The 12,785-nt window shown below is 44.9% G+C and overlaps 1 protein-coding gene across 4 annotated transcripts in view; it reads right to left on the bottom strand.

Annotated features, from left to right (window-relative positions):
- Window positions 1-12,785, bottom strand: part of GRHL2 (grainyhead like transcription factor 2) — a 168,854-nt gene that overhangs the window by 3,847 nt on the left and 152,222 nt on the right. For all 4 annotated transcript variants that reach the window (XM_045454032.1, XM_045454031.1, XM_045454030.1 and 1 more), the window contains exons 14-15: window positions 11,666-11,751; window positions 1,301-1,365 (exon numbers count right to left, since the gene is read on the bottom strand). In XM_045454032.1, the coding sequence (XP_045309988.1) occupies window positions 1,301-1,365; window positions 11,666-11,751 (151 nt within the window). The remainder of the gene's footprint in view (window positions 1-1,300; window positions 1,366-11,665; window positions 11,752-12,785) is intronic.

Below are 12,785 nucleotides of genomic sequence, written 5' to 3' on the forward strand. Positions count from 1 at the left end.
TTGGCTTTGCCTGGCTCTGAAGCTCGCCCTTCACCACGTGTGACCTATGGTCAACTATCCCAAGTGGATTTAGTTTTAAGAGAACCAACAACCTCCAGGGTCTCTCCCTCATTTGGAAATCAGACAGATCTCAGTTTGCCATCGAAGAACTGACTCATTTGACAGCTATGTGTCATCTGGCAAGTTTAGGAGCCTCAGTTTATTCTTCTGCAAAAATAAGAAAAACAACTCCTCTCTAGACGGTTGTCGTAAGGATTAAAGTTTTTAGTGCAGGGCTTAACATGGCGCTCGATGGAAGTGAAACATTATCGCCGTCAGACTGTATGTCTGCACTGAGGATTTCTGCTCGGCAGTAAGACCTTGAGACACCACTCAAATCTCATCCTCAAAGGAATACACTCAGCCTATTGCACGGACTGTGAGGAAAACTGTAACATACAGTTAAGGGAGCATCCCAACAGGGCTCCAGTGGAAAAGGTCTCCCATTTGACTCCTGCTCTACCAAGAGACCCATCACTCAGAAAGCCTGAGCATCTCAGCAAATCAATCTCCTTTATGACAGAGGCTCAGAGAAGAGTTTAAAGACCCGTTTTCTTTAGGAAAAAGTTATTTTCTGTAGGAAAATAACTCCAGAAGCTGACTCGGTGGAAACGCTCTCCTGGGACTAAATCCAGCTCCCGCAGCCTCTACTCTTAGACCCTCATACACAGGAAGCCCTAGGAAGGCTGGGGGGTGGTAGCGTGGGGAGGAATAACAGAGCAGTGTATATAAAGCACTTGCAGGGGGCCCAGAACCTACTGAACGCCTCATAAATGAGTTATTGTTCTTAACGCTGAGAATAAGCAGGTCCAACGGTCATTTAGATCATTTTGTTAATATTCACCTCAGAAGAATTCGCTATACCCTGAGCGCTTCTGGTTGTTCATGTGTCACCCTGAAACCAACCCCAGAGTAGCATGTGATTCTTTACACACTCCACACTTGGCAGAGCTGACTTTGCCACTCTCCCCAGTGTCCTCACCCCTTCCAGACCCTTCTATTCCACCACTCTGACATTGCAATAGGACATCTCAGGCGGCATCATGACAATGCACTGTCTCCCTCCCTCCCTATCTTATTAAAGATCTTCAAAATGCACTGCGTTTGCAAGCTGCTCAGCAATCCTTTGTAAGGATGACACACAGTTTTTATAAAAGGTGGAAACAGAACTAACAAAAGGCAGACACCATTTTTTTTTTTTTTAAAGGGACTATGTAGACTTCTCTGATTTGGAAGTCAGTTTAAGTTGTTTCTTTCTTACCCTTTTTTGCTTTTCTTGTAAAGCTTTGCGATCTTCTCCACAGGCAATCCGTATTTCTCAGATATCTGTAACACCAATAACAGAAAGGCAGATGAGTATGGAAGGGGAGGCTAAGCAGAGGCAAGAGAGAAACCTCCGCTCTCAGTCTCGTGGAGATTCTCCTGGGTGCCCGTATCCTTCACTCAGGAGTCAAGCTCCCAATATGCCTCAGCTGCAAGGCTCTCCTGTGCCTAAACCTTGAGTCATTCAACAAAAGATTCAGCCACGTGGTAATTTAATCTACAATAAAGGTATCATCTCAGATTAGCCGGAAAGAAAATGGACCCCGGCCCCGATGTTGGGTTAAATAAGTAGCCAAATAGAAAAAATTCAACAAGTTAAGCTGGATCCCTTCTCTACTTCTGACATCAGAATAAATTTAAGATAGAGCAAAGATTTACACGTGAAGGCTGAAACCATAAAAGTATAAGAAGAAACCATGGGTCAGTTCTTTGTATTGATGTCATCTTCAAGGAGGGAAGATCATTCCAATGAAGACATGAAACCTGAAGAAACAAGGTCAAAAGGTTGATCAAACAACAGAGAATTACAAATACCGGTAGAGCAAAATCCGCCATAAGAAGCGCAAGACAGACAATATACCATGAAACTTTCTTGTCAATGGGAAAAGGAAGAACCCAGCGTGAAGAAGTAACTCACAGAGAAAAGCACGAGAGGACAGTAAGTACATGAAAAAATGTACCACCTCACTCCTCACTTTAAAATTTCAAATTAAACCAGTAGGATGGAATTTTATGTTATCAGGCTCACAGAAACTAGAAGAATGATAATATGGTGTCAGCTAGAGCGTGAAAAACGTCAAATCTCGTATTCCGTAGGTGGAGAATAACAAGCTTGAGCTTTTTGGAGGGCAATTTAGGAAAAGCTCTTAAAATTTAAAAAGCATATTCCCACATATTCCACCGCTAGTAACTTGGTCTACAGAAATACGCCCAGACGTACGCAAAGCTTTTCAAAGCATCGTTGTTCACAGTAGAGAAAACCGTATATAACAAGCACTCATTAAGCATGTTTTGGTATCTTCACAGTCGAAAGCCATCCAGTCATTTAAAAATGTGACTAGCCTATATGAAAAATAAAGTCCTTGACACACGAAGGGGAAAAAGCCAACAACTTGCAAAACAGTATATATGGTGTGACCCCATTCATGTTTTTAAAGAAATAAGTATGTAAGGAAATAGAAAATATGTGAAGGACCTGCCAATCTATTAATCTATTAACAGCGGCTACCCTGGGAGAATGGACAGAAACAAGGAGACTCTTTTACTTTTCACTTTGTACCATCTGTAGTGGCTTGCCCTCCCCCCCACCCCCCGTCCCCCTTTTGACAACGATTGTGATTCACTTTTACAAATATAAAGCAATCATAGTTTGGAGATGGCTTCTGGAGAGACCTACCCTCAACGTCTGTCATGCCTTCTCTGTCCCAAATCCAATCCACCAGCCTCTTCTGAGCCCAGCGGCTGGGGGGGGGGGACTCACAGCCAGCTAGGATAAGTGAGTTCTGGGACAGGGGCAGCTGGGCAGTGGAACAGGGGCTCTGAAAAGAGGCTGAGGAGCCCTAGGGCACAGGCAGACAGCTCTGGATCCCCGGAAGAGCTTATCCCATGTACAAGCACACATTCCCACCTCTTACCCCTCCACTTGCACAGGAAGGACTCCTCACCCCCAGAATAAGCCCAGAGGAGCACAAAAGAAGGCTGAGAGGGCAACAGGAGCCTGGGGAACCAGCAGCCTGCCTTCCACTCGTCACTGCTCCATCACTGATGGGACCGCCCTGTGCCCGCAGCAGAGCCTAAATGTGCCCAGTATGTAAAATGACATGGCCTGGGGGCAGCGGAGAGGATGTACGGTGCTTGTGTTGTAGGCATCCATTTGAACAGAACATTAAAAAAACACTTACGAAGATTGCACACACATGCAAAATTCTGATCCAAAAATACGATTACTGAACTAAACACATTCTAAAGTTCGTAAATGAACTGAAAGACTGGTAGTCAATACAGCAAACCAATAGTATTAGGAAAGATCAATTAGAAAAACAAGTTCAAAAGCAGAGCAAAGACATGGAGCATAGAGGAACTCGTGAACAAAAAAGGCAGCTTTAAAAAACAAAAGCGAACAGAGAGATTTGGAGAACAGAGGTAGGCCACAGAAGATCTGACTATCCAGGGTCCCAGACAGAGAAAAAGGAACTGATGGAGAAGAGGAAATAATTAAACAAATAATAGAAGAAAGACCCAGGTTTTTGGACAAAGCGGGGGTGGGGGGGGGGGGGCTCCTGAATCCCGGGAGAGATCAACAAGGAAAGACACACATCTGGCCATTCTGAACAAAGTGCCAGATCTCCAAAGGGTAATAAAAACATTCTGAAACCTTCCAGAACAAGTTACCACCACCACCCCCCTCCAAAAAAAGGAACAGAAGAATAAACCTGGCTTCGGTCTTCCCATCTGCAACATTAGAAACCAAAGGATAGCGGAGTAACCTCTCTAGACTACTGAAAAAAAGAACTTCACCCTAAGAACCTTGCACACCAATAAGCTATGCCTCAGGCATCAGGGTGAAAAAAAAAATGGTATCGAGGAAATGCAAAAGTTCAGAGAACATTTCACCCAAATACTCCAGGAGGAACATACCCACAAAAGAACGTTATCTAAACAGAAAATGCATCAGAAGGGAGATTTTGGCCAGGCAAAGGGGGAAGACAACAAACCACTAGCATTGTGCCATAAATAAATTTTTAAATGTATACAAACACCCTCTCTCCATCTATCTATATTATTTTGATATATACTTAACTACAGATAGACAGTTATCTATCAGGATGTAACTGTGTGTGGCTGTTTACATAGTTAGATGGAATGGGGGTGCAAAATAAGGGCCAAATAAAGATTCTCGAAGTAAAAAGGACACACTAAGGGAGCAAATCTTATCGTTTGTTAGAGTGAAAGCATCAAACTATCTTAGCAACACCAAGAAGTCGGGAGTCTGTGGGGACGGAGGGGTGAGCACCCCCGACGCACTCTGGCTAAGCACGAGAAGGCGGCAGGAGAGGGAGAAACCAAAGCTCTCACGGCCTCGCCTCGTGCTGGGGGGAGCTTCACAGCGTTGGTGCAAAACATAGCTGGAATTTCATCTTCAAATCACAGAGAAATGAGGAGGGACCGAAATAACTGAGGAAACGTAAACAGTAACTTTCCAGAAAAGGTGGAAAACAGCAAGTTAATAAGTCTGCCAAGCAAAGGGACAGCAAGAGGAAACTGCAAAGTAAAATCAATAATAAAGAAAAATACGGATGACAGAAAATCCAGTCTATCCGTCATTATACCAAATGAGAACGAACTGCCTTTTTCCATCGAAAGCCAGAGTGTCAGCGTAGGGAAAAAAAGAAAAGTTAAAAGAAGGACGAGAAAGAAAGAGAACCAGCTGGATGTTTAGCAGAAAAACACCAGAGGCAAAGGCTAAAGAGGGGATCGCTGGAGGGCTAGCAAACAAAGGACAGCAGGGGTGAGGACATTTGTAGACAACAAGGTGAGCGTTAGGGTTGATGAGGTTACACAGGATATTATGCAATGATAAAAAACACAGTGTAGGAAAAGGTGTAGCAATCTTAAACTTGAGGCCTCCAACAGCACAGCACTTGAGCACCAAGTACAAGATGGTGGGCAGATTTGAAAGAAAAACAAGTATTGTGGGAGACTTCACCACAGGAACAAGCACAGTACTGTAGGAGGACAGCAGTTGCCCATACTCCTGGTTTGCTTTTAGAGTTGGACACACCTAAAGCAAATAAGAACAAAAGAATAATATCGTCGCCATGCTAGATTTAATATTTCATATACACACACACACATCTCCTAAAGAGAATCTATCATGTGTTGGGTCACAAAGATAAGCCAAATTACATCAGAATTCATTAGAAATGCAAAACTCAAAGTTGCCACACATGCTTAATTATTTGGAAGTAGGGCAGTCCCCTTTTATCCATAAGGATACACTCCAAGATCCCAGTGAATGCCTGAAACCTCAGACAGTAACAAACCCTGTATGCGCACACACACACACACACACACACACACACACACACACACACAGTTTTTTTTTCATACACATACATACCTATGAGAAAGTTTATAAATTAGGCACAGTAAGAGATTGATAATAATAAAACAAAAATTATTACAATATGCTGTAATAAAAGTTATGTGCATGTGGTCTCTCTCCAAAATATCTTACTGTATTGGACACACCCTTCTTTTTGTGATAACGTGAGCTGATAAGATGCCTACGTGACGAGATGAAGCGACACGAATGAGCTGAGTGTCAGGCTATTGACCCTCCAAAGATCATCAGGGGATCATCTGCTTCTGGACTACGTCTGACCACAGGTAAGTGACACCGCGGAAAAGCGAAACTGGGAATAAGGGGTCCCCGGAACCCTGGCTGTGTAACAGCTCAGCACCCCTTCCTCAGACTCTCCAGTTCCTTTAGCAACCGTCTGGGGAAGATGCTATGTTACAGCTATCTAAAGAAGCTCTAACAGCAGCAAGTTTCTTTGAGCATCGTCATGCTATTTCCAAAGCGGCGAGATAGTCTGAATAAGGTAGGATGGGCACAGATTTTGTCACTCTTCCCCAGGCTCAATACCGTTGTCCTTTGGGAGAATTTCTACTTCCTTTTCTCGTCTTCCCAAGCCCGGCACCTGCGCTATCTGCCGGGTCCTGGCGTCCACACCTGCACTTGCCAACCGAGAAAGAAACGCTGGCGTGCGCTGGTTCGCACCCAGAGCAGAGCGCTGCGAGTGGAGCCTTGCTGAGGGATGGAGGTGGGGCCGTTTCTCAGGAGTGAACTCACCGTGGCCCCCACCCCGTGGGGCTCCAAACCCACCCAGTCAACAGAGCCGGTGCACAGAACCAATGCTGGAGGAGCGGGTCCCCTGGGCATCGTTCCTGGAGCCGCCACTCCCTGAGCACTTCCGGGTTGGTCTCAGCCAGCGCTCCCTAACCTGGGGGTCTGCAGATGCCCGGAGGACGCACATGAACTGGGGTGGGGAAAGCGTACATCTTTATTTTTGCCAACCTTGGACTTCAATTTAACCTTCCCTTCAGTTAGGAACATACAATAGTCTTAGCGGTAACTGTGTTTTGTTACCAATGGAAGTCACAGATATTCTCACGTCATATTAGAATTACGGCACAGATCTCGAAATATCAATTACGTTCATCCATCAGACTTCGAAAGTACAGTCGTTAGGAGTCCCACCCATAGATCATGTTAGTGCATGAATAAGGAGTGCATATATTCCCGTAGCACAAATATTTTTCATTAAGGACTTCAATGTGATCGATAGAATTGGTTTCCTTTGTAATCCTGTGTTTTTTATTTTGTACATTGAAAAACTTTATTCAGAGCAGGGTCCATAGACTTCATCACACTACCAGAGACGTGCCACAGCACAAAAAGGGAAGAATTTCTGATCAGCATTCCCTACGTGAGAACTTGCTGTCGGCTGGACCATGTGTTATTTGTACCTGATTATTATTCTGACTTGCTTGGCCTGAAAGGGTTTGTTTTTTTTTTTTTTTTTTAACTTTGGTTGGTGTCGTTTGGAACTTCTTTTTAAAATAAAATAGGGACATGCTTCTACCCAACGCCATCAGACTCCTATCTGTAAGTTCCTCTCTTGTGAAAGAAAAGTGATTCTGATTCTTGGTCTTTTCAGAGGTTTGACTCCCAATGCCCCAGAGCAGGAATGCAAGTACCTCGGCTCACAAATCAGTACCTCGGCTCACAAATCAGTCGATAATGATCAGAACTAGGCAATTTGCATAAAACCAGCACAATTCCAGTCTGGACTTGGGTCTGCTGGGAGTGGCGGCAGCAGCTAGCATTTATTGAGTAGTTACTAAGTGCCTATCATAGGGGCACATAACACTCTGATCCAACAGACGCATCATTACAGTAAATAGGTACCTTTCTGAGCCCTGTTGGTCAGGTGAGGCAACTCGAGCTGACAGTCATTAAATAATTGGCCCTGCTAATAAGTGGCAGAGACGGGTTTGAAAGGTAAGAATCTGGCAGTCCGGTTTCAGATTCTGAACTCTTAGAGAAAATGGGCATACGTGAGACTGAAGGGCAAATGTCTGCCCTCCACACAACTGTCACAGGCAGAGGGAGTGGCAGCTTGATAATACGCCACAGTGACACAACGTCCTCTACCTCCATGCCAGGCGAGGAAGCGTGTTTTGGCAAATTCAGAAACCCTGGAAAAGTGGGACTGTGCCGGATATCATGTGGAAGAAGCTGGCCATCTGTCAGTGGGTTATAGAAGGATTGATTCCTTCTGCCCAGGCCCTGGATGATATCACCCCTAAACCCTGCTCTCTATGCGAGGAAAAGACGTGCTGCACGATAGTTCTCTTGAAGGCAGCAGTTAGTAAGAGTGCTTGCTTTTTAATTTGTGCTTTTCAATTTACCTGCAACAGTGATCCACTTCTTTCTTTCTTAATTTTATTCTTTTAATGTTTGTTTATTTTTGAGAGAGAGAGAGAGAGAGAGAGAGCATGAGTGAGGGAGGGGCAGAGGGAGGGGGAAACACAGAATCCAAAGCAGGCTCCAGGCTCCAAGCTGCCAGCACAGAGCCTGACGTGGGGCTCAAAATCACGAGCCGTGAGATCGTGACCTGAGCCAAAGTTGGACGCTTAACCTACTGAGCCACCTGGGAGCCCCCACGATGATCCACTTCTATAATTTTTAAAAACCCATCATTAATATTTGTAAAGACCCCAAGGACTTCCTTTACACCCAGGAGGATTCTAGATCTTGGACATATCTCATCAATGTGTTATTGGTTGGTTGCCTGATGAGCTGTAATTTTTAGACTTTTACTTTGTAGAATATTGTCTTTGCCCAGAAACCTCAGGTATGTGACAGACAGAACTTAGAGACTCCCACTGATTTCCACCAATGTAGGACTCAGTCTGCCTTGTCTAGAGACATCCAACAGGACAGCCTGCTCTGGAAGGCAGTGACTTCTATTTGGGGTTATAAACTATTCAGTGTGGGCTCTAAGAAACACATTTAAAAAGGAGGAGACTCTGGCTTGCAAACACTTCCTCAGTGGCTGCATTCGACCTATCAAGAGAATCAGGAAGCAGTGGCGTTTATCGCCATGTGTGAACAGCTCAGTTGAATTGAAGAGGGTGCCACCAGGTCCACTGAACAACCCCTTCCCTTGTGTGCATCAGCCAACTGAACAACAGAGAACATCCCTACCCCTTTCTCTAGCCCCTTTGGCTTGGAGGAATCTCAATCCACCTCCCTGCCCTGTAGTACTTACAGTTATCCTCTATCTATCTATCTAATCTATCATCTATCATCTATCTATAGAGTATTTCTATGTGTTACTTTTAGGTGCCATGTATGTGGCCTCATTTAATCTTCAGCACAACTCTACATCTCATTTTATATCATTATCCTTATAACGATGGCCCACGTTATTATTCTTCTTATTTCAGAAATTATGAAACTGGGGTACAGAGAAGTTGAGTAACTTGCCCAAAGTCACATCACTCACATGTGTCAGGGCCAGGATTTGAACCTGACTGTGTGGGGTCAACCCCTACACATAGTACTTTGGCTTGATGGTTTATTATTGCCTCCTTTTCTTTCCTTCAGTTGTTGTGATCTATGACTTGGAAAGTTTATTCTTCTGGAAGTAGCTTCTCATGTGTGGACATCTAATTGGATGTAAGACACTCAAGGGCTTAAGTCGGCGTCACCACTCTGTGGAGCTATCAGCCCTTGGGAGACCCCCTTTCTGGGCCTCAGTCTCCACCTCTGTAAGATGGTGATGATGTCAAGTTCCCAGGGGGTATTGCAAGGACCGAATAAAGCAATGCATGTGAAACCATGCCACCCACAGCACTCAGCATGATGGCCTGTATGTAGTAGGTGCTCAGTTCAGTCAAATATTTATGCTCAAGGATCTGGGGATACACAGAAGACACACAGTCCCTGTGCTCGTGAGCTTTACACTCTATTGGGGAGGAGAAAAAAAATAAACATCTAGCAAATGTTAAATATGTTAAATATGGAGTAAAACAATGCACGGTAAGGGAACAGCGATAGAAAAGCCATTTCTGTAGGTGGTATGGCCAGGCCCATCTCAGCAAGGGCCATGTAAGCAGAGACCCGAGGGATATAAGAGAGTGAGCCTTCAGATCATGATCTCACGGTCTTGTGAGTTTGAGCCCCACGTGGGCTCTGCACTGACAGCATGAAGCCTGCTTGAGATCCTCCTTCTTTCTCTGTTCTTTCCCCGCTCACACTGTCTCTCAAAATAAATAAATGAACTTAAAAAAAAGAGAGTCAGTGAGCGTTGTCCACACGGAGGAAGAACACTCCTGACAGAAGGAGCAGCAGGTGCAAAGGCCCTGAGGTATGAGTAGGCCTTAGGGGACTCAGAGACCAGCAAGGAGGCTACGCAGCTGAAGATTCATTTGTAGGATTACTAAGTAAAATCACTTGGAAAAACCAAAAAACTTTAAAAACTCATGTCAACTCCACTACCACCATCATCATCACAAAATCTCTGTCTGTAATCAAGTTTAAAACCTAATTGTAAGAATAAAGAAGCCAAAGTGAATCACCGAAGTTACACAGATGGCTTAGTTGACATGATACCAAATATGCAGATGAAAAGAGAAATATTCTGTTTTATCCAAATGACACCAAGTATGGGGGCATTCAGTAACATCTGCTGACAGAGAACTAATTTTTTCTATCCAGGTGTCTACATCTGTATGTGTAATGATATTATGGCATTGAAATGAAGGTGTGGGAGGTTCAGGATGAGTAAAAGAATTATCCACTCCTGAAGAAAAGCGACCCAATATGACACAGGTTGAACAATAATTCCCTTCTTCTTTGTTGTGATCAAGAGTTCTTTCTAAGATAGTGAGAGGTCAAGGGCAGTACAAACAAATAGAACAATTTTCCAAGGTAGGCACTGTCCACAGTTTACAAGGAAGGAAACAAAAGACTCTGAGTGCCATTTGTGACACCACACAGTCATGATAGGCGCCCAGTCACTCATGTTTGCCAATCGTTTTTTCCTCTGCGTGCACTACTCTCCCCCATACCTATCCCAGCCAAGCAAAGCAAGGAATGTGTAATGAACTCCCCTGTAAGATACCAGAAGTTCAACTCTCCTATGGTGGGGGAGGGTTGGCAGAGGTTACTCAGTGGGTGAAAACAAAAGTTCAAATAAAAACTTGCACATGAATGTTCACAGCAGCACTATTCCAAACAGCCACAGGGTGGAAAAACTCCAAAAATCGAACAGCTGATGAATTTGGAAAAACAAAACATGGTATATCCATACAGTGGAATATTATTTGGCCATAAAAAAGAATGGAGTCCTAATTGTACTACACCATGTTTGAAACATTATGCTGAGTGTGAGAAACCAGCCACAAAAGACCACATATTGTACGATTCCACTTAGAGATTCCACTATCCTATACATTTTAACGTTTTGCCTCACAACCCAAGATGCTGTAGCCGTTTTGCAGACCCACAAATGAGTTGGGACGGTCCCCTGGCAGTGTCTCCGTCACCATAGAAAACCCAGATCCTCTATAACACAGTTGTACTCAAAAACAAAAACAAAACAAAACAAAAACAAAGTGGTGGTGAGAAATCATATTCAAAGTAGAGTCATATTAAAGTCATATTCAGATGGATAAAATATAAAATAACTTTTCCTGAGCCCAGGTTCCACCATGATCGACTAAATTAGGGATGAGAAGGGAGGGAGGGACTTCAGATATCTCTTACCTCCGATATATATTCATACATCACCTTAGATAACCTCAGATAGTAACCTCAGATATATACGTGAGGTCATATTTTTATTTTGGATTTCATTATCACAGCTCGCAAGACACTTCCTAATTGTTTTTCTTCTGTGCATATTTGGAAGTTAGACGTATCTAATTTGGTTTCATGCAGAGACCAATGGAAACTCACAGATTAACCTTCCTGTACAGCAATCTTACTCTGATTAGCCTTAAATTGACAGGAATTGGCAGTTTGTCTAAAGTTTCCTTCTCCTTAAGATGCTAAGAGGTCCTGACAGTGATGGAGATCAGATCAGTGTTTCCCTAAATCTGTTTTTTTTTTTTTTTTCTTTATAAAGCTCATTCTGGAGCCATCTGGAAGGCTGCATTTTAATGAACGGACTCCAGCTCAGGAGAACACAAGCAGGTTTCCCAGAGGCTGACGGGTCCCCCTGCTTACCGCTTCCATCAGGCCCTTCACCGTGGGGGATTTCAACATCAAAGCATCGAACACGTCGTCCGTCTCCTTGCGCACGTACAAAAGCACTGAAAGAGAAGCAGAGGCGGGGCGGTGACCCAGGAGCCCACACAGCTGCCACCACTCCCAGCCACTTCCTGACACACACCTGCCAGAGGCTGACAGTATCTGCGAGGTCGCGGACCCCGGACCCTGATGACCCCTACAAGGGTGACTGACGCACCTCCACAGACGACCAGCAGCCGGGGGGGCCGAGGCCCCTCGATGGAGTATACTGACAACTAGGCTACACTTAGCGGGTTGTGATGCTGTCCCACACTATTCACAGTGGATTTCTCCAGGTGGGTCCATGATACATCTCTTTCTGTGACCTCTGACTCCTATGTATTCATCTGATCATTCAACAAATATTGCAAATACCCATGAGGCTGTGTGCTACGAGCTGAGGTGCAGCCCTGAATTAAGGCATGGTCTGCCCTTAAGGAATCTGTAGTCACTTAGGGAGGCAGGAATTTGAGGCATTCCTCAAATAAGCAGATAGCCATCTGGGGTTGGATGAGTTCAGAAGGAAAAAGACATGAGAGAGTGCTTACAGGGCCTGGGCTTTTCCCGGGGGCGGGGAGGTGGGGGGAGAGGGCAGGGAGAGCAACTCCAGCCAGACAGACCAGCATGTGCAAAGGTCCGGGAGGGAGCCGGTGCCTATCAGAGGCAAGCCAAGGGAGAAGAGGAGGACGTGGAGTATGACAGGCCTGGCTTTGACCCCAGTTCAGCCTCCTGTGGGGCCCTGCTCACTTACCCTCTCCAAGCGTTGATTTTCCCTGGAAAACGGGGATAATAATGTTGCCGTGAGACTTAAATGAATAGCACCCACGTGGGGCGCTTAGCACCGTGCCCGGCACCCAGCGAGCCCCGGTCCACCCTCGGCACATGCCGCAATGAAGCACCTGTCGCGGTTCTAGTTTCCTCAGTGGAGGTAAGCCCAGCTTTGTGTTCACTTGTCTATAACGGAGCAGTCGCAGTTTGCTGATGCGCTGACTAGGAGAGATGGTCGGGACCCCAGACACCATCAGAGAGGAGAAGACACTCTGTCACAGCAGACCCT

This window comes from Leopardus geoffroyi, chromosome C3 (assembly GCF_018350155.1).
Source record: "Leopardus geoffroyi isolate Oge1 chromosome C3, O.geoffroyi_Oge1_pat1.0, whole genome shotgun sequence".
Classification (NCBI taxonomy): Eukaryota; Metazoa; Chordata; class Mammalia; order Carnivora; family Felidae; genus Leopardus; species Leopardus geoffroyi.